The sequence below is a fragment of the Rhineura floridana genome, chromosome 2 (assembly GCF_030035675.1).
Source record: "Rhineura floridana isolate rRhiFlo1 chromosome 2, rRhiFlo1.hap2, whole genome shotgun sequence".
NCBI lineage: Eukaryota > Metazoa > Chordata > Lepidosauria > Squamata > Rhineuridae > Rhineura > Rhineura floridana.
Genome location: NC_084481.1, coordinates 158,034,584 through 158,058,750, shown reverse-complemented (window position 1 = coordinate 158,058,750; position 24,167 = coordinate 158,034,584). Strand labels below are relative to the sequence as shown.

Below are 24,167 nucleotides of genomic sequence, written 5' to 3'. Positions count from 1 at the left end.
GTCATGACTGGTGCACAGTACTTTGGCATTATCTCACAAGCATTATCTTGAAGCTTGCAATGAACCCTTTACACTAACATTCAGTCCTTCCCAGAGTATCTCCAAAAAGAGTTTTTGTTTCAAATGTCAAAGATGATGTTAAACAATTTACTTAGAAAAAGTTTTGGTTGAAATATCTCCCTGTATACCCCCAAAGAGGAGAGCAGGCTGTGCACATCATTATTCCATTTTCATCCACGTACCTTTCCAAAGCTCATTTTTCTGCTCTTATAGCCATTAAAACAAAACATCACAACAGACTGGGTGTTGATAGTGACATACAATGTGCTCTGTCTTCCACAGTGCCCAGAATTCAAAAGAGTGTGACAAGCGTGCAGCATCAGTGTTCACATTAATAATAATTGAAGCTGAATCCTTGACATTTAAAATTTCATGTGGATTTCTCACATTTTTAATTTTTTTTTATATAATTTATTTTGATTAAGTCCAAAATTTTATTGATATTGAAATGTCATATTTCAATCATTTTGAAAATTGAAATAAAATAATTAGGGGAGCTAGGTTTGAAGGGGGGCATAGGATTACCTAGTCCTAGTTTACCTAGAAGGGAGCATGAGTTTAAAAAGGTTAAGAAACATTTAAACTATACTGTTCCATCCATCATTCTTTAAAAGCTTATTGGATTGGTTGCACTACATGCAAATAACCAAATACTCTAGGGCCACATGACTGGCCACGTAGAGTCAAGGTGAGAAGAAAAGCTTCACAGGATGATTAATATTCTTGATAAAATGGGTCAAGCTTAGATTGGCTACTTCCTCTGGAGGTCTGTTTGCATTTCCCTGTGGCTTAGTTCCCCTGCTGGAGTTTCTGTCTTTAAAAGGGAATGGGACAAATTAAAGGAAGATAGATGTTGAATACATAGAACCTCCATGTTCTAAGGCATTATATTTCTGAATAGCAGATGCTAGTGACAAACAACGGGATAAGGACTATTGCCTTCACATCTTATTGCAGGCTTCTCAAGAGGTATCTGGCTGGCAACTGTTTGCACAAGGACTGTTAATTAAATAGTCCTGCAGAATAAATAGTACCTTGGTTTGATCTAGCATGATGCTCTGGGCATTTGCCTGGAAGGTACTAATTTTCTACTTGTAGTGCACTGTGGTATGAATACTCTCCCTGGGGAGGGAAGGGAAAGGAAAGAAATGGGATGAGATGCAGATCACTACAGTTTGAGGCAGCAGGAAATTGAACTAGATGGGTTTTTTTAATCCTTCCAAATACTGACCAAAGGTAGAGATAGTTCTTTCCATGATTTGTCATTTTTCAGTGAGGGATGTTCTCGAGCCCAAGAAAAGAGTGACAGCATCCATGCCAATAAACAAGAGGTCACACTCAATTTCTTTATTTCATCTCTAACTGCCTCCATGCAGAGAAAATACATAAGAGCTAGTGCAAACTAAAGCCAGAAAATTGGATTCTCTCTGCATTTCCTGAACTGACAAATAGTGTGGAGAGATTAACTGTACTCTCCCTCCCCCCCACCCCGATCCTGTGCGTAACACTGGAGTTGGTGCCATATGCAGTGGAGAGGCCTCTTCCCTTGGACCCTGAATGGCCACTTTAGGTGAAGCTTCCCAAGATCTGCAAACACAGTCCAGGCGGCCTGGGCTACAGGCCAATAGCAACAGCTCGGAGAGATTAATGAGTCAATGTCACCCACTTTGCATTCCTAAACAGTGAGCATAAAATTCCTGCTGCGGCTTGCAGCCTACGCCAAACCCAATTCTGATGCAAATAACACGAGCTTCTGTGTACTCATCCTGGGTATGCAACAGAGTACCAATGCCAATCAGATTTTTAAGAGCTACAATTATCTTGGCAAAATACATTGTGTACTGTGCCCTGCATGACATTTTTACCTCCTCCAGGCCAGGGCTTTGCTAGTCCATGCAGAAGCGAGACAGACAGTAGTCAGTCAGGGTCCTGGAGCAGTACTGCCTAATGGTGATTAATCACACAGAATACCTGGCAGTAAGAAGGGTGTCTTTTTGGAACAGTGATTTTCTAAAGCTGGATGCCTAACAGCTGAGAGCAGCTGTTAAGGAAAGGCAACTTTCCAAGGACAGACAGAACGAGGCAGATCAGATGCATTGTTATTGCTTTCTGGAAGAGATGCAATTGAAACTTTCCTCTGGATTGCTACTATAGGCAAGCAGCCTTTAGGTAAAGCCACAAAAATAACCCAGAATCATCTGTACCAGCATCGGTTTTCATTGTCAAGCAACAGGGAACAGATGTTTAAATGGCAGAGATAGATGGTACATAAGGTGACCCAACACTGGATGTTGTTCCTGAAGTTTTTGCAGACTTCAGCCAAGCAATTGTCCCAAAGATCGTTCTTGCATCCCAAGATTCAGTAGCACATCAAATGCATATCCACGGCATTACTGAGCTGTGAGCCACTAGCTATGCAGTAGTACATAAACAATGCAACCCATCTCAGGATCTAGAGTCCCAAGTGGCATCCCACCTTTAGACTTTACTGGCACTCTCCAGACAAATGATCTGAGGATTGCAATATCTCAGAAGGCATGTTCGAAGCATAACAAAACTCAAGGACTAAAGCAATATGACCTTTCCTTTAAATATCCCAAAACAGGAATCCTCAGACTGTAACAGAAAGACTTGTCAAGACAAAAAAAGACCAAATCATGTACACTTCCTCACACGTGTAATTAGAGCCACATCTATACTACTGACTTAAACAACCATATCATAAGAGATGCCTGCCTGCTGTGGAGTGGAGAACAGCACACAGCCTTGTGCTGATTCTCTCCCAATGGTGGTTTTGAAGGCAAATGCGGAAGAAAAGAAATTCTCCTCTATTTGCTGGCATCAGGATGCCAATTTAGCTGCTGCAGTGTAAACTACTGTTTGTTTTAAGGCAGCTGAAGTCAGTGCTGCTTGTGTAATTGGTGCAGCCAGGTAGAGAAAGATGTACAATATTGAAGAGTGCTCGTAGGGAGAAGAGAGCCTGCCCAGCTCCAAGTCGGGCAGCTTTGAAATGCTCTAATATAAGCATACTAAATTCCCAAACAGATGCACAATTGCACAACCACTAATTATAAATAGTCAGGACCACCAAGAAAACTGTAAATTTTACACAAAATGTAACTATTTACAAAAAGCAACATAGCTTCTAGAGACAATGATAAAATATATTGAAAAGCAAGTACAGAAGAGCAAATGACTAAATGGCCTGTGAGATATATATACATAGAGAGAATTTTATTTTTCAAGAGTACTCTGGAGCACTCAATCAAAACATGTATGGCAACTGAAAGTATAGTTTATTTGTAAGAAATTGGTTAGCCATTTATTCTTCTGTCTTTCGAAATACACTGTATCATTACTGTGTTTAGAAGCCGTTTTATTTCACTGTCTGACAACTTTAAGGTCTATTTGAATAACGCTATCCTGCCACATTTACTTATGTTTTTAAACTAGAAGTTATTGATTTTAGTTTTCTTGGTGGCCCTAATTTTTATCATCTGTGCTAGCACTGAGCAATAAGAAATTATTCCTCTTTGTTTCGCCTTGCTCAACTGCACATGCAGAAAATCTTTTCCCTCTACTTAGTAAAGTATCTTTCTAGATCTTAAAGGTTGCAGAGAACAGCTTGAAATGGACTGTCAAACTCTTAGAAACAGATGTGAAGAGTGGCTTTTTTCTCCTTCTGTACGCTTAGCTACATCTCCCTACAAGCATGTTTTCTCTTATCCACCATGGAAGAATGCAAGCCCAGCTCCCAGCAAGCAGTGCTGCCATGTGAGCCAAGAGGAAAGCAAAATCTTGCACACAGACTGCAACAGATCCAGAGTGCCAGAGCCTGTTGCTTCCAGGCTGTTGGTACCTTATGACCCAAAAGTACAAGAAAGTCTCCCCAATGTATAGCTGTAAACCAGATATTATAATGTTCTAGTCAGAGGCAGGTATGAAACTACCTTTCCAGAAGTTTCCAATGTAAATACCGATTTCAATATAATGCTTCTGAAATCAAAAGAACCCCTGCAAAAAAGGCCCAGTTCAATCCAACAGGATCTTCAGTTACTACTTGAGGAGAGGGAACAGCAGACCGTATCCCAGAAGATTTGGAAAGCAGTTTTATGGTGAGGTCCTAGCTCCGTGGTAGCACTTACAATTTGCATGCAGGAAGTCCCGGGTTCAATCCCTGCTATCTCTAGTTTAAAATGGATCTCGGGTACCAGGACGTTCTATGCCCAAGATCCTAGAGAACCCCTGTTGGTCAGAGTAGACAACATTGGGCCAGACAGAGAAACATAAGCCTGCATATTGCAGTTTCCGATGTTGCTCCCAACCTATATGAAACCACCAAGTATTTTGCTGTCATTTAGGACACTTTTTCTTGGCCTTTGAGCCTGGGATGGAAAAGAACTCTTTCTGTCTCTTTGCTGGCACGGCAATCTGGCCTTTTACCCAACTCTAGATTTTTGCCCACGTAATTCTAGCACAAATCAAGTCCAAACTGGCAACACTGTCGATTCCACTGAAAGCAGTCTCCTCTCTTCATTGCTGGTTTTTTGTTTGTTTAAAGTATTTTTAAAAAACACATACACATACCTTTTAAAAAAAACCCTAACCATCCCGCTTTCTCTTCTCAAAAGAAGTCCTGGTTTGTGACACTTTAAAAACAAGAAATGGAGTCCAGTAGTCCAGCAAAACCAGGCTTCCCCGATTTGCCTCTTGTGCCAGCAAGCCAGATCCACAGGCAGACAATGAGAAAAATGGTGTCCCTTATTGCTTTGTAACAGTTCAGAACGAAGGCAGCTTTGGGAAGCAGCAGAAGGCAGCTGGAGCAGGAGCCACTCATTCGGTAATGAGTGAGAGAAGCACCATGACAATGATGCCAGTACACAGGAGGAGGACTTGTTGCACGGAGTTCCTAGGCAAAGGAAAGGTAACAAGAAGAGAGTATGGGCTGATGATCAGGCGTGATCACGTCTCTGGGTTCCCACCACCACCACCATTTTTATACCTCCTGGGACCCTCAAGGTAGCTTATAACAACATGTTGTCAAAACAATATGGCCATTGTAAGAAACAGTGTAACAAATGGCTTAAGGGCAGACCAGATGCCTTGCTTGTAGGAAGTCCCCAGCATCTCCAGGAAGGGCGGAGAAAGACCCTGTCTGAAACTGGAGAGTCCCTACTAGACAGAGGAGACATTGCTGAGCTCGATGGACCAGCGTCTGACATGGCGTAGAGCACGTTCCTATCACAGCATGAAGCATAGTACAATCAGCAGCAACGGCAGTGGAAAAAAAACACGCCCCAAAATCTAGCAAAAGAAACAAACAGGTTTGGGTTTGTTTTCTAAAATTCACCAAAAGAACCAGGCTCTTGAGTGTCCCAACAGAGACCGTTCCATAAGGAAGTCGGCAGGGGAGAAAGATGCTGAGACTAACTTTCACCGGCAAGGCCCCCTCTCTACATCTCAAAATACAGCAAGGTTCATTACAGAAGAAACGGTGTTCTCTGAGAGACTCTGATCTCACACTGTTTCGAGACTTGAAAGTCAGCATCAACATCTCGCATGTGGACAAACAACTAAGTAGTAGCCAGTGACGCTTTCTTTGCACCAGTGGCTAGCACCAACTAACAGCCATGGCAGCCCCACAGAACATGGATGCTCTTCAGCAGTGGCAGCCGTCCAGATGTATTGGGCTACAGCTCCCATCATCCCAACAATTAGCAATGCTGGCTGGGGGCACTGATGAGTCCAACAACATCTGGAGGGCCCCAGGTTGGGGAAAGCTGGATTAAAGGATTCATGTTTAATGCAGTTTTCCTCTCCAAAGAACACCATTAAGTTGGCCTTCTATGTGTTGGAAGCCATGACCATGAACGCGATAGCTACCTTTAGAAATAAACTAAATAATTTTTCGGAATGTTACAGCAAATAAGCACACACATACACAAAAAGTTCTGGTGAACCTCCAAGACAAACAGATGGACAGTGGCATACGCTTTAGTGGATGAAAGCCTACTTTAGGAGGCAGGCCTGACTGGGAGCATCCACTAGGGATGGAAGGTTGACAGGATTAAACTCTTTGGAATGGGGAGATTTCAAATAGGTGCACCCCAAAGACCATTCCTCTGCAAAGTCTTAAATAACCTTTATCCAGAAAAATTTAAAACAGGACATCTGCATACATATAGTGGGACTTTCAAAAAACTGGGCAGGGAATGAGATGGGGGACCGGAATGGAGGAGCATCCTTTGCTCCTAGATCAGGGATGGGAAACCTCTGGCCCTACAGATGTTCCTAGACGCCAACACCCATCAGCCCCTGCCCGCATAGCCAGGGATGTTGAAAATTGTACTCCAGTAATGGAGGGTGACAGGTTTCTCATCGCTGCCCTAGAAGACATGCATGGTGTGCTTTTTTCACCTATTTAAGCTTTTCTTCACATAAATAGCCCCAGTGAAGACACTTACCAAGGATTCTTCTCCTCTAAAAGATCAGGTACGACATTTACCAAGGCTATGTATAAAAATCCCCCAGAGGTAAATGGGAGAATCCAAGCAATGGTTTCCCCTGTATGGATGGAGAGAAACATATCAGTGACCAAGAGGTGGCAGAAGAGAACTGTTTTTGGGCAAATGAAGACAAAACAAGGATGGGTATCAGGTCTCTCACCAATCCCGTCTGCATTCTCAAAGTCTTACCTGTCCCTTTAGGGGACTGAGCACAAATTGCAAAGCTCGCTCCAAGAACTCCCCCAAGGGCTGTGGACAGCTGCAACTTGGCTGCACTCCAGCGATCAAACCCAGCACGAAGGAGGATGACAAAATCTCCGACCTACAGAAACAGAGTGGGGACAGAAAACAGTTCAGAAGTACCACACTGAAGCTGAAAGTGGTCCCAAAGTATAGCATTGCTAGCTCACTGTCAGAATTGCTACCTACAAAACCCTTTTCTAAAAAGATAACTAATCCTAAACCTCAGAGTTAACACGTGGGTAAGTCAAACAAGGAGCGTATAAGCAAGTTAATTGATACGTTCTAGCCTCACAGGGGAAAAAACGCTCTTTCAAATTGTGGTTGGCGAGAAGGGATTCTGAACAAAGAGAACAGTCACCATCTGCTGCCACAACCACCACCGTTTTGGCTGAGAGAAACCAGAAGGATGTGGAAATATTTTTGCTTGTCCCTTGTCTCCCGTCCATCCCACCCACTTCATTCACTGTCAAAATTGAGATTGTAATATCCTTGGGGCAGTGACTTTTTTTTGGCTTTTGTTACTCTGCAAAGCTTTGTATATTACTGAAAGTTTATGTGTGTACACACACGTGCTCTCCTTCAACAAAGTCCTGGCCTCCCAGGCAGATAAAATGTCTGTTCAACTTCCCAGCAAGCACATTATATACTCCACTCACCTCATGGGGTATTTCATGCAGAAGGATCGCTATGGTGGTCAGAAGCCCAACCTACAGCCAACAACATAAACTCGTTAAGACAGTCCATGTAGCTCAACAGGGCCACAAGTGGAACAATGCAAGAATCATCTCATGATTTTTTGTATGTGAAAAAAGGGGAAGCTGACCCTCCCTGCACAGTGATCAGTGTGGCTTTAGTGTTCAAAATAATTAGAATATCTGGAGCCCCACAGCCGTCAGTAGAAGTTTTAATACCACAAGGTCTTTCAGTGCTGGATTTTAAGGATAAATATGGAAAAATCTGTAGTTGTTTCCTACAGAATGTACAGACCTTCTGCTAAAGTGAAAGTATTATGAACATGCCGTACAAAAAACAACAGAAGTGCTCCCTCTTTGTATATTTGCTTTTAACCCCAGCCTCTTACGTCTGAGCATTTGGGGAGGCTCAAACAGGCCCCCTAAAAAGGGGAACTTACCTTTCTGCTAACCAGAAAACTGGCCGCCACTGCCAGGCCATGTGTGAAATTATCTATTGTGTTGGCCAAAAGATTGAGGTATCCGCTGATCTATGGTGGCAGGGAAAAGGAAGAGAAAGAAAATCAAACCCTCCAATGATCAAAAGACAGCAAGGTGACCACAAAGGCCATTTTCACAACAAAGCTAAGAATGCTAGTTTTATCTTCAAGGTCGCTTATTTCGAAATAACGGGTTTGATTCATGAGGCACATAACATAGTAAATAGCAGTCTTTAATGTGGCTATCATATTCAAATAATCCAACAGATGTGGGTGACCTTCTTTTGGTGAACAGACACAGAGGTGGGTTGTCACCTGTCAATTAGAAACGAAGCACCTGGGTTCTCTCCTTGGTGGCTGTGGCCCATCTCTACCTTCCCCAATTGGAAAATGACACAGTTTTAAGAGAGCACAGAAGCTCTGTATTGAAAGTTGGGACCATCACTCAGTGGGAAAAGCATGTCCTTTGCATGCACAAGGTCCTGGGTTCAGTTCCTGGCATCTCCAGCTAAGTAGGGCTTGGAAAGATCTCCGTCCAAGCTGCTGCCGGTCAGATTGGGCTAAATGGATCAATAGTTTGACTTACTATGCCTTATCTAAAAGTGGAATTTTGGCTCTTCTTTGGAATACTGCCTGCCACCTTTGCTTTTAGGAAGTCCTTCAACTTCCTTTTAAGTTATTTCCCTGTTAGAGACACATCACATTTTATCCGCTGGTCCCTGGACCCCTCCCCCAATCACCACCACCAAAGCCCATCAGCAAATGGTTTACCTTGATTTTCCGGGCTGGTGGTGAAGGTAAGTGAGAAGAACCATTACACTGAGCTGTGCCCACCTTTCTTCTTTGGACTGGATTGGCTGTCTTTTGCCCAGAGAAGCTGCTCCCATTTGGAATCCTTTTGGCAGGTGCTTTTGAATCACTGACCTAGGTCACGGAGAAGCAGCTGGTCTTTTCCCATGTCCATTACACAGTGGTCCTCTCTCAGTCCCTTCACACTGTCCTATCCTACACTCAGGGAAAACTATAGCTACTCCACAGTTGCTAATCTCCAAGTGGAAGTAAAAAAAATGAACATGAAAGCCAGAAAGTGGTTCGTTAGGCAAAATCGCACCACGCTGGAGCTTCCTTGTTTTTCACTGTCTGGGAATGTTTTTTTGCAGACTCAGGAAGGTCAGCAAACTACTGATCACACCAGTTAGACAAGCACTGTATTTACTTTGCTCAAGCATAGAGATGTGAAGGCATGGGGGGAAAACAGGGGTGGGAAAACAATTTCTCCCCCCCCCAATTTTTTAGGAAAAAATGGGGGGGGAAGTTTCCCCCAAAATGTTTCCAGTTTTTCTTTCGGGCCTTCACATCTGTGTTTATGCAAAAGAGCTGCAAGTTGATTGGAAAGCAAACAAATATGCTTCCCAGCCTCCCCACTCCAACCTAAAACCACACACACAAACTCAAATCATGAAGAACTCACACTTTGTAATTTGAATAGATTATGCAAATACCATTTAGAAAGTATTTCCATATTTGTACAAATGTATGTCAAGTGCAGAGGGAGTGGGGGAAGAAATTCATTGTGGAAATCCTGATTATGAACACAATGTATCTCCTGCAAGCACAGCTCATGGAACTCTGGGTGTGGATGTGGGTGTGTGAGAGAGAGATCCACATAGGACAGGGGTGGTTAACCTGCAGCTCGCCAGATGTTTGGGGACTCCAACCAGCCCCAGTCAACATGGCCAATGGCCAGGGATTATGGGAGCTGTAATTGAATAACATCTGGAGGTCCACAGATTAACCATCCCTGCCATAGGACATTATGCAGCCCTATCGATCCCCAGCTGACCTTCACACAATGAGTTTATTTCATGCCTCTAGAATCATTAAGGAATCTACTGGGGGGGAAAGGATTCATGCAGCATCTCCAAGATTGCAAGTCGGAATCTCAGGTCATAGTTGAACTGGGATCATGCAACCCTATCAGACTCCACTCACCAAGCTGGAGTTTCCTTGCTTTTCACTGTCTGGGAACATTTTTTGCAGGCTCAGGAAGGTCAGCAAACCGATGATTACCCAGAGCCCCAGAAGCTTCTGCTGCTGGAAACTCTGTCCTCCTCCTGGAAAGGGGAAGGGGGGAGAGGTGAAGGTAGAGTTGGGAATATGCAACATATACCTGAAATTTATGAGCCTCCAAAACTGTTTTCCCTCAGCTCTGCGAACCAACAAAAGCAAGCAGAGGACCCTCCCCACCACCACCATTGCTACAATGGCATAAGGGCAAACTGGGTTCCAGAAGAGCAAAAAGACACACACCTGGGACCGCTACATGCTAGAGTATTATCAATGTAGCCAAACCTACTGGCTGTTGTAAAGTAAGAGCCCATCTCTTCAGCATACACCATTGATAAAACAAAACCAAAAGAGTTTAAGGGTGCTTCCACATGTCAGCTATAATAGGTGATGCAAAACTGATCAAGAGCACTAATTGCCTGTAAACAACACATGGGAAGGATGGATGAACTCATTGCTGCTAGTGCATTTAGAGTGACAGGTTTAGGACAGGGATCAGGGTTAGCATAGTGACCAACTACCATCTCTCTTCATAGAATCATCAGGAAATGCTGCAGTGTAGCTCAAAGACAAAAAGCCCTTTGCCACTTAAGAGCAGTGGTGGGCAATCGAACAATTTCAGTCCGCTAGTGGATCATTTGCCAATTTTCAAGTAGGCTACCTAGCACTGGCTGCTTATTCTTGCAAACAGTACTGGAGTTGGTGGGTCTAACTGACCAGCAAGGCTCTTTTGTTCTTAAGAAAGAGTACTGTTAGAGCGGCATGGCAATGGAACCCCATTACATAGGGAGGTGGTGGGCTCTCCAACACTGGAGGCATTCAAGAGGCAGCTGGACAGCCACCTGTCAGGTATGCTGTAACGTGGGTTCCTGCATTGAACAGCAGGTTGGACTTGATAGCCTTAAAGTCCTCTTCCAACTCTACGATTCTATGTATACTTGCTGCAGGAAAAAAGTCCTGGAAATAGATGATTCTGCAACAAAGGATGAAGGGTGCCCGTGCTTTGTATATACCCCCCTCTGCCTACAGCTACTACTATCCATCTCCCTGACCGCACAACATTCTATGCCCACCCATCTCTTCCTGGATACCTTCACCCACCCAGTTCCCTGCCAATCAAATTCTTGTGACAGAAAGTTGATCCCTTGAAAACGTGAACCCTGCCAGCTGGAGATGTGCTACATGCAAATCCATTGGCTTAGCATGCTCAATTCTGAAAGCAAAACTGGGATTTCTTGCACAGAGAGACATAGATAGTCTGTGGCTACAGCCACAAGCTTACAGTTGCAAATTCTGAAGCTGAGCCTGCCTAAACCACATGCACAGGCATGAAGCCTCTACTTTGGAAAGCTAACTCATCTTCCTGCCACACCCTGGCAAAGTTCTTCGCCCAAGGACAAAAGATGTCCTTTTGGATTAAATGGATTGACGTCAGCTCCACGCCCTTTGCTCAAACGGACTGAGGGCAAGTTAGAATGACAGGCATGGGGGGTGGGGAGATCCTGAATCCTGAAATTCAAAAGGCCTATAAAGGTTTACAAGAAAAACGGAGTCACGTTCCGGGAAAGTCACCCAGGGTAGGCCCAACGCCTATAAACTCAAGGCAGACAGCAACACAAGGGCAGGTGGGCCTCATAAGGAGTCCTTTGCAGCACTGCAAGGTCAGAAGGCATCCCCTTTATTAATCAAGAAGTGCAGCGAGGCAATTACATGTTATTCAGGAGCAAAGACAGCTGTGCTAGTTTTCACCCATTTTTTCTCTATTGTATCTATAGACAAGCTCCCTTTAGGACACTTCCCCCAACCTGGTGCCCTCCAGATATTAAACTACAGGTCCCATCAACCCCAGCCAACATGGCCAATAATAAGGGATGATGAAAACTGCACTCCAAAACCATCTTAAAGGCACAGGTTGGGGAAGGGGGACAGGGCACATTTCCCACTATCCTCTGACATAGCTTTAGAAGGAGAATGAAATTATTGTTTTTTATCATCATCATCATCACCCAAAGCATAAAACAAAGGGAGAACAAGTCCTGGCATCCAGATTTCCCTTTTGAAACGGCAACAATGGAGCCCAATCCCAGAATCTACCAGTGTTCTGCGCAGACACATGAAAACAGATGACTTGGGGCCTGCTTTGTCTATCAGTGCCTAGTGTTCCCTCTGAGATCTCAGACCATTTGTACTGTTCCAGGTGTTACCTGCAGTGGCACTGCAAGTGTAGGCCCAGGCCTCTGGGAGAAGGTGCAGAAACACATTTCCTAGGAGTCCACCAATGGCAAAGCTCAACAGCTGCTTCATTCGATGGGATCCCTCTGTAAAGACAAAGAGCAGCCAGTCACCACAGAGTTTGATTTCATCCCACTATGTTTCTCGTGAGAAACCAAGAGAACAGTCAACTCTCCCCCCATGCATCCAGTCTGTTGCTGTAGCACTTAACCAGGATGCTTCCAAGAAAATGCTGAAACTAGGAAGCCAGTTGTAACAACTACTAAATTATTTCTGCCAACAGGACCCACTGGATTAGTTTCAAACTCAGGGAGCTCATGCCATCTATATCAGGGCCAACAGGAGAAGGCAAGATTGTCTGTGGTTGGTGTCTTGGGAAGAGAGAAGGAACATTTGTATTCCACCGATCCAAGCAAACACCACACAACTTTGTATAAAGTCAATATCCTGCTTTCAGTCTGTGTGTCTGAATGTATGTACATGGGCTAGAAACTTATGTGCATGTAAGTTTCTAGCCCTTATGAATGCAGAGATAAGCTTGAGAATGTGTGAGCAATGCCTGGTGAATTTGAAAAGAGGCATTTCCAATACGATTTTTAATGGCTAGTAAATAGGGCTTCATTATTGGGCCTAATGCAGGTGTGGGGAACCTATCACCTTCCAACACCCATCAGCCCCAGCAAGCATGGCCAATAGCCAAAAATTCTGGGACTTGTATTCAGCAACATTTGGAGGACCAAAGGTTCCCCACACATGGCCAAATGCTTTGCCCTTTCACATGGCTAGTAGAAAGGAAAGGATACAATATTCTCACACATATGCTTATTTGCTTCATTGGCATCATCTATGCAAGACACACAATTGTACTCCTTGTGGTGTGAAATTTGGTTTACTCTGACAAGTACAAGGAGGTGAAGGTCCTCTTTTCGAATATACGCTAGTGCATGCTCAACATCCTAAATTTAGCTGTGACCCTACCCACCTTGCTTAATAGGATGACTTGACAAAAATATATTACTCCTGTTATTTCAGCAGGCAGCATTTCTTAGTCAAAAGCAGGATCCCAGCTCTTGCATCTGTGCGACCTCACGGAGAGGTTCAGCCAGAAAAGAAAGCAGGGATCATTAGAGAGACTATATCAAGAGGCTGACCTACCTTCCAACTTAAGAGCTGCTCCCGTCTTGAGAGGAATTACCAGCAGGGGAAGGACCCCGCTCAGTCCAACCATAACCGAACCAATCAGAGAACAGATCCAAGCATCCAAGCGCTCCTCATTGAATATGGATCCCCAGGACTCGGCCTCCTTTTCACACAGGGGAATAGCCCCATTGGCAGCCTGGCTCAATGGAAGTTCATGGGCCTGGCAGGCAACAATAAGCAACAAGAAAGAGAGAGTTCCATGGAGGAACAGTCTTCCCCCCATCATCACTGTGCCTCAGCTTGGCTGGGTATTCCCTGCAAGGAAGAGAGAAAAGATGAGCAGTCCATGCCTAAGACCCTTCAGGCTACTCTCCCTAACCCCCTTGAGACAAGTCATCCTTTCAAGATATTTATTCCACCTGATTCAATCTTCCCATTTTTGATTTCAGGGGGAGGAAGGATGACTTACGCTTCTTCTTCTTTTTTGTTTTTCCAAAAAGGGAAATCCCACCATAAGGTGAGAAGTCCCTGCAACTCCTGGGTATCTCCTTGTTCTTGTATGTGGGATCCCCATATTTCGAAAAAGAGGCATCACCATAGGTCTCACCCATCCCTTTTCTGTGATTGAGCCTCACTTTCATCACATTGGGGCTGTGCAACAGAACCAGTCCAAAAAGAGAAGGTTCACATATCTACTGAGCATGTGAGTGTGTGAGAGAGTATGTATGTGTGTGAGAGTGTGCACGCGCAACAGAGAGTGACAGAGAGTGCGCAAGAGTACGCGCAAGAGTACGCGCAAGAGTACGCGCAAGAGTACGCGCAAGAGTACGCGCAAGAGTACGCACAAGAGTACGCGCAAGAGTATGCGCAAGAGTACGCGCAAGAGTATGCGCAAGAGTATGCGCAAGAGAGTGTGCGCAAGAGAGTGTGCGCAAGAGAGTGTGCGCAAGAGTACGCGCAAGAGAGTGTGCGCAAGAGTACGCGCAAGAGAGTGTGCGCAAGAGTACGCGCAAGAGAGTGTGCGCAAGAGTACGCGCAAGAGAGTGTGCGCAAGAGTGTGCATGTGAGAGCGAGTGCGCATGTGTGAGAGAAAGTGCATGCATGAGAGATACTGTGCGTGCAAGAGAGCGCGCGCGAGAGAGATACTGTGCGTGCAAGAGAGCGCGCGCGCGCGAGAGAGAGAGAGCGCGAGAGAGAGAGCGAGCGCGAGAGAGAGAGAGCGCGCGAGAGAGAGAGCGCGCGCGAGAGAGAGAGCGCGAGAGAGAGAGAGCGCGCGAGAGAGAGAGAGCGCGCGAGAGAGAGCGCGCGCGCGAGAGAGAGCGCGCACGCGAGAGAGAGCGCGCACGCGAGAGAGAGCGCGCACGCGAGAGAGAGCGCGCACGCGAGAGAGAGAGAGGGGGGGGTGAGAGAGAGGGGGGTGAGAGAGAGAGGGGTGTGTATATATGAGAGAGAGAGAGAGTACACTTTTTGAGTAGGTAGGATTTTTCTGGTGTATCCTGCTGGCCCATTTTAAACTGACAATGTGGCCCAGTCACACCAAAAAAGGCTCCCCACCTATTCCAAGCAGACACACCTGTGCTAACAAACTGAGTATCTGTGCTGATAAGTGGAATCTGAGGTGAAGTGACAACCTGAGCAGTTCACCATGGGTGGCTTGACATAACATGGCAACGAATGAAGACCAGACCACCACAATAACTGGAAACCCATCAAAATAGTTATGACAAACTAGCCCCAGAGTCAATGGCTTCTGCAGATATCAAAATTATATGTGATGTACGAGATTAGGGGGTATTGGATTTTGCCTGAGGAAACCCGCAATCAAATCCCCATTTAGCCATGAAGCTCAATGTGTGACCATATCTCAACCAAATATGCTGCCTTGAGCTCCTCAGAGGAAAGGCAGAATAAATATAATAAAGCAGTATTATGTAAAGGCAGGATCAATGTAATAAATTAAGTTAAGCCATGCTCCCGGTGCTCAGATATATTGTGAGCTCCACCTGGCACCACAAGTATGGTGATTTACCACCATGAATGCTTTTTTAAAAATCTGTTCAGGATTTAACTTCTTCCTCTGCTTGCCCCATCTATGCACCAGGTTTCTAGTGTTGCGAGAGAGCCAGGCAGCTGCAAATCCCACAATGTATGCTCTGTCCCACCCTTATGCACCCTTATGTATACCCAAGGCACCTTGTGACCAGGAAACAAGTTTGGGAAGTCACCTGGTTTCTGCCTAGAGCAGCCACTCAGAAACGACAGCCCAGTCATTTCAAGCCCTACGGCTGGGATAAGCGAGCAAAAAAAGGTGCTGGCTCTGCACCTAGAACAGAGGAAGCTGCCTTATATCAGGTCATCTAGCCCAGCACTGTCTACTTGGCAGCAGTTCTCCAGGTTTCCAGACCTGCATTTGCTTTGTAGTTACTCACTGGTGGTATTTTTATCCCCCCTCTCTCTCTTATAGAGGCAGTTAACATTTTCAGTAACCCGAGATACTCTTGGCTTGAGTTCCCGGGATTAATCCCAGGAAGTCTTGCATGCAAAGCATGTGCTCGACCAAAGAGCTATGGCCCTCCCCTCTCCAGCCTCACACATCCATCCCTTCCCTTCCTTGTCAGTGTTGTATCCTACATCCCAGCCCCCCCATACCTAATGCTGGCAATGCCTCTCTCTCTCCCATTCCTCCAAGGAGCTAAGGGTGGCAAACACAGGTTTTCCTCCCATTCCGCATTCACAGCAACCCCTGTGAGATAGACTGAGACAAGACACAAGGCATATTCTCTGCAATTCCCATCATACAAGGGTGTGAGTCCATTGGCCTCCCCTGCTCCCACACATCTCCGGCACTGTTCCTACAGTCCCCAATTTGTTGGAGACTGAACTTCTGCATTGGGAAGCCTGCCCTCCTTGTGCAGGTTCCCCGCCACGAGATTTAGAACCTTGATCTTCTTAAGGGTTCTTAACTGCATGGGGAGTCAACATGTGAGGGGCTACACAGAAAGATGGTGGAGATGTGTGGGAGGGGCCAACTGGCTCGACCCTGTTCTACCCTTTGTGGGATGGTAATCACCCGAGAGCAAAAATGAATGACTGTGGTGACGATGACTGTTCCAACACTTCCTAGTGAGCCACAAGGCTGAATAGAGATTTGATCTCAGGTTTTGCTTATCCACTGCACACCACTGGCGCCAGTGATTTCAGAAAGGCTTGTAAAATAAGCACTTGCCTGGGGTATAAAGTAATCACAATCAGGTGATCCTTTTGGAAAAGAGGTCTCTTTTTCAGGCTATGCACATCTGGCAAACATAGGACATGTGGGCAAGCAGGCAAGGAAACATATTTGTGGACTAGTAACTCTTGCGCACTTGCTTGCAAGGCTGATTGACAAACCACAGAGTTAAGGCAATTTCCTAAGAGTTCCAGGGAGCTAAAGATGTGAAGAAAGCTTGGGGAAACATTGAGGGATGGTGGGGAAGAAGAGGCAATAGGGCTCCCTTACTTACGTCAGGGCCAACTAATTTTGGGAACCTATGGCAAACAACTCAATCTAACATAGGGTCTCCAAAGATCCCTTGTCTGATAATATAATATCATCCCAGGAAGAACCTGGAAGTGATACTTTGGGGTAGCTTTTGTGCCCATAGGAACCTAGGAATCTATCATATCCTCATCTATCTAGTTCAATATTGTCTACTCACTGACTAGCAGCAACTCTCCAGGGGTTCAGAAAATAGGTTTTTCCCCAGCTCTCCTGGAGATGCTAGAGACTGAACCTGGGACCTTGTGCATGCAAAACACATGCTCTACCACTAAGCTACCACCGTTCCCCTAAGTCAGCACATCTGATCTCTGCAAGCCATGTGGCACCAGGTGTTCAGACAGTAAGAGGTCCCATGTTCGCTGCATGACATAAGGGTGAAACAAAGCCAAACAAGCATAGGCAATGCACTCTGCAGCACTCAAGGTGGGATGGACTTCCCCACAAGCCATCAGACCCTTTTCCCTCCCTGGGACTATCCCCCCCCTCCCCACTGCCACACATATATTACTTGTCTAGCAGTCAAACGGAACAGGGAAGTATTATTTTTAGCTACCACAACTTAGACTTCTCCAGGAAAATACCTGTTTATAAAAAGATTTAACAAAGTCACGGTGGAGGATCTCAGTCAATGGCCATTAGTCATAACAGCTCCAAAGGAAGTTCCATTTTCAAAAGGAATAAACTGGATTGCCGGGTGTTGGGAACAAGTATCAAAAGATTTCTATCATGTTCATGGCTGGCCTGTGAGTTTTCCCAAAGTATCTGGCTAGCAGACAGAGCACAGAACTAGAGGGACCTTTGGTCAAATGCAGCAAAATAGTTTATATTCTCAATTGGCAAATATGGGAAGATCCGTGTTGATATGCCCCTAGATCAGAGATGGGAAACCTGTGGCCCTCCAGATGATGCTGGACTACAGCTCCCATCATCCCTGCCTATTGGCCATGCTAGCTGGGGCTGATGGGAGTTGCAGTCCAACAACATCAGGAGGGCCACATGTTCCCCATCCCTTTCCTAGGTGTTTGCCTATTAACTATTAGGAATTATGAGCCAGAGTATAGGTTACTTGCTATGAGGGTATCACCAAAAAACAAGTGATCTCCAAACCTACAACCATCTATAATCCAGGTTTTGGGGGACCCTAAGTGAGTCCTCCTCTCTATGGGCCACCTTCCTCTTTTCCAAGACACCACTGCCCACACGCTGTCTCTCTGCGTGCAATCTGAACAGCCAAAGAGAGAGAGAAAGAGAGCACACAAAGGAAGTAGAGGATGCTGCTTCATTACCTCACTCTTCTCATTGCTTACATGCTTGGAGAGGGCAGATGAACAGACAGCAACAGCAAGGGAGAGATGGGGAAGGGCCAGGAACCTCCAGAGGGTGGAAAGTGGGCCTTCACTGGGTTGTGGGCCTCAGCAGGTGCCCAACAATGCTAGAACTACCCCTGTATAGAACTACCTTCTGCCAGGAACTCCATCATCATGATGAGCCTCCATACTGCTCCTAGCAATTTTTATGAATTTGAAGCAGGGGCAGTAAGTAAGTTCAACTGGAACAGAGGACATTTATCATGGGGGAGCATTTTTGGCTACATCCCTATGGTGCTTGAGCAATGGGGGGCAGCACAAAAGATAAGGCATCCATTCTGCAATTGTAACAGGCACTCCAGCCTTGAATTACACACATACAACTCACAGCCAGTTTACACATGCATGTTCATCCAAAGTGACAACATATACGCATGAGTGAATCACCACAGATTAGGCACGGTGGACAGAACTTTCATAGTCCCTCACAACAACTCAAACACAATGATTATCAACAGAGTAAATGAGCTTAGCTATGAGTCTAAAGGCTTGTCCGTACTGTCATGTAAAATAGCTAAAAATCCATGTTTTCCTTCTTCTGTATTGTCCCTGGTAGTCCGAACTTGATTCGTCATACTCGAATCAAACTACTTCCCCATCCATACCTGTAGCTGTGTCCTGTTTTGAGTGCTTTGCTCTTTAGCTGTTTGCCTGCCTCTGCCCTCACCACCCCTCCTTCCATGACTCCACAAAGTATATTTGACTTGTTTACAAACTCCCCCTCTCAGCACATAGTGGGTCATCGCACACATCAGCAAAAAGTGGGGGGGAGCAAGAGAAGACAGCCCCTGAGATACTGCTTTCTCCCTATCTCATTGTGTTTTGGTTCAGGAAACAAAGGGAGAAGGGGAGGCAATGGGAACCCAACAAAAGCAGGAGTCATGGAAGGAGGTGGAGTCAGAACCACCCATACGGAAAACAGCAGGTCAAAGTAACCAGGCTCTCTCCTTAGCAATGGATTGTAATCACTCTCTCTCTTGTTCAGAGTATACCTGGTATGAGAAAATCTGGATTAAGGGAGGGGAGAGTGTGGGAAGGCAGTGATTGGGGGAGAATGTCATATGGACAAGGGTGAACTAAGGAAGACACAAGGGTCTTACAGATTAAATAGAAGTATGGATGAGTCCATAAAGTGTCAAGAAAGCAAGTGCCATATACATAAATGGGTGAACCATCTCTTAAAAAACCCTCTGGAACAAAACTCAGTCTATGGCAACCCAGGAAAACAGCTTTAATTCAAAAAACATCTGGCCTTGTGACCCTTTCATAATTCCTCGGAACTAGGATTGAAGTCATGACCTGCACATTAAAAAGAAAAGCTTGGCTCAGAGCACATTCTATTTTGGAGTATTAGAAGCAGCGCTCGTCTCAGAGGAGAGCAGAGTGCTTGCTGGAGAAGATCTGTGTTCCCTAGAGGCATCTTATCCAAACTGCTCCTGCAATAGAGAATGGGGGATGAATGATGCACCAAATATTTTTTCCAGGTCAGAAAGAACAGGCATACCACAGGAAAAACAACAAAACTGGTCCAGGAGAAATACAAAACAACACTTTTCATAAGGTACATGTAGATGACCTGAGTTGCTATCCGAAACATGCTTATTTTTGATTAAACACCCTTAGGATTGTTGTTAAAACAATGAAAAGTCTGTATGTCTCTCTAGCCAAGAGAACTAAACCCACACCACTCTCTCAGATAGCACGCTGTAGCCAATGCTACTCAAAATATAAACTTACACCAAGTCCAAAAAAGAGAGATGGAAAAGAGAGAAACAGACCAGAATGTTTCTGAAACTGCTGAATCTCCCCTGCAAGAGATTTCCAGTCTGTTCTAGAACTGAAATGTCCTTTATCCAATGTACCTGGAAAGTCCAGCTCAGCTCTCCATCCAGTAAGCTCTGAGCAGCAGTTTCTATTGCTCCCGCCTCTTCCCCTAACAGCCAGCAGCTTTACTGTACCCTTTTGCTGACCACACTGTTCCAACACTTTTTCCAGCCTAGTATCCTACCATGATGCCACTCTTAAAGAACAAATTATAGGTATATTCTGCTGGAAGCCCAAGGCTCTAATTATGCCAGTAAGTCCAGACAAAATGTCAGCTTATTCCCACGGAAACAGCAACAAGCAAACTCTCTTCCAGGGCTGTTTTATGGGTGCAGCAGCAGCAGCAGCAGCAGCAGCAGCAGCAGCAGCAGCAGCAGCAGCAGCAGCAGCAGCAGCAGCAGCAGCAGCAGCAGCAGCAGCAGCAGCAGCAGCAGCAGCAGCAGCAGCAGACGCCTGGAATCCTACTGGAAAACCTGACTTTCTGCCAACAGCTACAAAGCTTCACCGTTTCCAGACACGCTGATTCTACCACTGCGAGATTTGGAGCATCTCCTGACTCAGGATATCCCATTCAGTATCTCTACCAAAGAGGGACCCATTGAGAATCAAGGCATAGTCTGATGCTAAGTAGTTGGACCACTGCCTGGATGGAAGACTGCCTAGGAATCCCTTTCCGATGTAATGGTTCCATGATGGAAGAAAGGCAGGGACAGAACTATATTAAATAAATAACCCTCTTCTATTCCTATGGAGACAAGCTCCTGTCAAATGTATATTAGATAAAGATTAAATTTATTATCATGATTTTATCTTCTAACTTTGCACGGTGCTACAGTTCTTATTAAGGTATACACAACTGCATTGTGGGGTAGGTCATTGTAAAAAATTTGTCCACCCATGGAGTCCATACCCAGCATGCTTCCTCAAGACCCAAATCATCATGGAATTCTCAAAAAGCACCTTTGTGCCTAGAGCCACCAGCAGCACAGGCCATCCATAGATAAGACTCTGTGGACCTCTATGCTGAAAAATAAAAATAAAATTCAACACCCCAAACAATCCAGATTCTGCACCATGCACAGCAACACTTTCTTACTTTTGCATCATTTGCTCTTCAACATTTTCTATTTTTCATCATTTATTCTGGTTCCACAGGTCACAGAGAAGGGCAAAGGGCTGTGCAGGGCACTGAAAACCAGCCACTGGAAACCTTATGGCTAAATCTTATGAGTGTTTGCTAGGACTAGAAACTTAAATGAAAGCTGAGAAGAAGGTGGATTCTGCACCTAATACCACATTCTGTGCTTCTTCTGCACTCCCACAAAATCACAGCAACACACAGCCTTGTCACAGAAGAAATGCTCAGTCAGCTGCTCTATTATTAATGTGGAATTATTCAGCAGGTGGAGACATCATCTAAGAATTCACCTTAGTGAACAAAAATGCAGCTAGCAGTTTAGAAGAGGCATTTTCTAAACCTATGCAACAACCACTAAAAGAGGAGAAGGCCCTCCCCTCTCTCTGAACTGCTCTTTTGATAATGTTTTTGGCACCTAATGTTACTAGTCGCCATTGATAGTCCTGCCCTCCACGAATTCCTCTACCCCCTTTTAGAGCCATCACAGGTAGTGGCCATTATCACATGCTGTGGCCATTATCACATGCTGTGGCAGTGAATTCCATCAATTATGTGCTGAGAGAAGAAGCATTTTATGGCATCTGACCTGAATCTAATAATTTCTATGGGAGGACCAAAATTCTAGCATTATGGTAGGGAGTTTCCATGAATTTTCTCCATACCATTCATAATTTCATAAACTTCAGTGACACCCCCCCCCTTTATGTTAGGCCACAGTACTCCACAAGTATCGAGTAAACACCACCAGCCATAAGGAGCACACTCCACTTCTTAGAACACAATGAGGCCAATGACAGGTGAACTTGCTTCTGATTGAAAGAGAATCAAGTCATATACCTGTCATAATTTAAAACAGTTCCACTGCATTGGCCCATCAGTATTATACAACCTCCCTGGAGATACAGATAGTCACAGACCTTTCAGCAGCACATGTCCTTACTTAGCCTCAATGCAGATATCCCACTGTATTTTTAAAAATCTTACCAAGCAACTTCCCTATTGAACAGTCACAGTGAATCACAGCAAGTCATTAGCATTTGTTTTTCATTGCCCTCTGCAAATACTGTAGTCCTTAAGTGAAGATATACTACTTGTGAGACATTAACTACTCTGCACCAGATCAATTCTGCCTATCCCAGTTTCCTGACCCACTACAGGTGGTAATTAACTTAGCACAGCTAGGATGATCGGGATATCACCAATAACAGATTATTGTTGAATGGATCACTGTGCTTATCATGCATGCATTACAGCTTTAACAGACTTGCCAGACTTTTTGCATTTCATTGCCCTTTGATCCCACTTTTACATTCCTTCCATCGATATACCTATATATTTTACCTGCCAAATGAGGATAACAACTTTATGCATCTGATGAAGTGAATTTCAGGCCATAAAGATTTGTACTATAATACATGGGTGAGTGACCTCTGGCCCTCCAGATGTTGTTGAGCTACAGCTCCCATAACCTCTGACAACTGGTCATGCTGGCCAGGGAATTGCAGTCCAAGAAGACCTGGAAGATCACATGTTCCTCACCCCTGCTATGGAGAAAACCTGCAATCCTATATAAACTTACCTGCAAATAAGTCTTGTTGAAAACGGGATTTATTTCTGAGCAGACCTCAGAATTCCACTGGGCATCTGTATGCATTTAAGGTGCCACAATACTCACTTGTTTCTGCCTATCCAAGTACTCTGACAAGGCCCAATTCTGGGGGACCAAAATTTTTAAAACTTCTGCCAGGTAGAATCCACTCGTATTCATCCCTATTGCAGGTGCCTCTATGTGCCAAGCCATTATTTTGTCTTTGAAATCCCTCTCTCACATTAATTTGTCCAAACAGCCAGCTAACATGCTAAAATCACTTCCACTAATGTAAAATACAACTCCTTTATTAAAATAAGGACCTCTTTATTAAGAGGCACAAAGTCTAAGACTGCAGTCCTATGCATAATTACTATGGGAGTAAACCCCACAAAATAATTTCCAAGTAAACATGCACAGGATTGGGCCAAACAGAGTCTATTAGACCCTGGTTGCTATTGGCGAAACCTCTCCTGACAAAATAAAATGGGATCCATGCAAGGTTCATTAGACACGTTAGCACACTGTCTGCAGGTGCGTGATACGGATCAGAACTCTGACTATGTTGGGGCTGTGTGCTATTCTCCATCTGAAAATCAAATTATGACACCAACGTGTTTGGATATCAACGGTCACTAGTGCTCCTTGTGAGGGATCCCATCAACCACCGATCGGAAATAGATAAAATGAAATGCCTTATCTCAGCATGCCATACCGAGTCTAGGAAACTCACTGTCACAACAACTCAAAAACCCAGGATTTAATACTGAGAGAGAAAGAATTAACGGCAAAGACAACAAAGCTAAATGCAACAGTTGCAAAGAATTAAAGGTCAAAGCGGACGAAGAGCCGACTTCCCCAGGGACATCAAGTAACTCCTGGGTTGTAAGGGATACTCCCGTTTAAATGCCGGATGTTGTTTTTGTTGTTGCGGCTACCCTGGCACAAGGTACCACTTGCGCCTTCTCTATATTCTCCTCTTCTCTTCTACCCTACTCTAAGCCCCGGCCGCGCTCCCCCCTCCCGTCCCAGAAAAGTTGGGGCTCCTCAATCCCCAGGATGGAAGGGAGAGACAGATCTCTTTCCTCCTCAGGAGCACCCTCGATCCCCGCCGCCCCGGTTTATTTATTACCGTGTGACACCGGGGAGCTCCGGGCCGCCCCTGCCATCCAGCTGCGTCTCCACTCGGGACTCCCTTGCCCCCGCCCTTTCAGCCTCAGCTCCGCCTCCCAAACCCAGCCACGTCGGTCCCATCCTCCTCTGATCAAAAGCCGCCACTCGGACGGACAC

The 24,167-nt window shown here is 45.1% G+C and overlaps 1 protein-coding gene across 4 annotated transcripts; it reads right to left on the bottom strand.

Moving 5' to 3' along the window:
- Positions 1-699: 699 nt before the first annotated feature.
- On the bottom strand, positions 700-24,118 carry SLC39A13 (solute carrier family 39 member 13). Of its 4 annotated transcripts, none has more exons than XM_061610988.1 (10): positions 22,869-22,951; positions 13,435-13,734; positions 12,252-12,365; positions 9,973-10,094; positions 8,752-8,904; positions 7,942-8,031; positions 7,466-7,516; positions 6,756-6,888; positions 6,525-6,624; positions 701-4,969 (listed from the first exon to the last, which is right to left on the bottom strand). In XM_061610988.1, exons 2-10 carry the CDS (start codon positions 13,703-13,705, stop codon positions 4,894-4,896), a joined length of 1,110 nt encoding a protein of 369 aa, XP_061466972.1. In that variant the 5' UTR covers positions 13,706-13,734; positions 22,869-22,951; the 3' UTR covers positions 701-4,893. The 4 variants fall into 4 exon arrangements, with proteins under 4 accessions (XP_061466974.1, XP_061466972.1, XP_061466973.1 ...); XM_061610989.1 differs by lacking the exon at positions 22,869-22,951 and adding an exon at positions 16,069-16,093; XM_061610987.1 differs by lacking the exon at positions 22,869-22,951 and adding an exon at positions 24,010-24,118 and having other exon boundaries at positions 702-4,969.
- Positions 24,119-24,167: the final 49 nt, after the last annotated feature.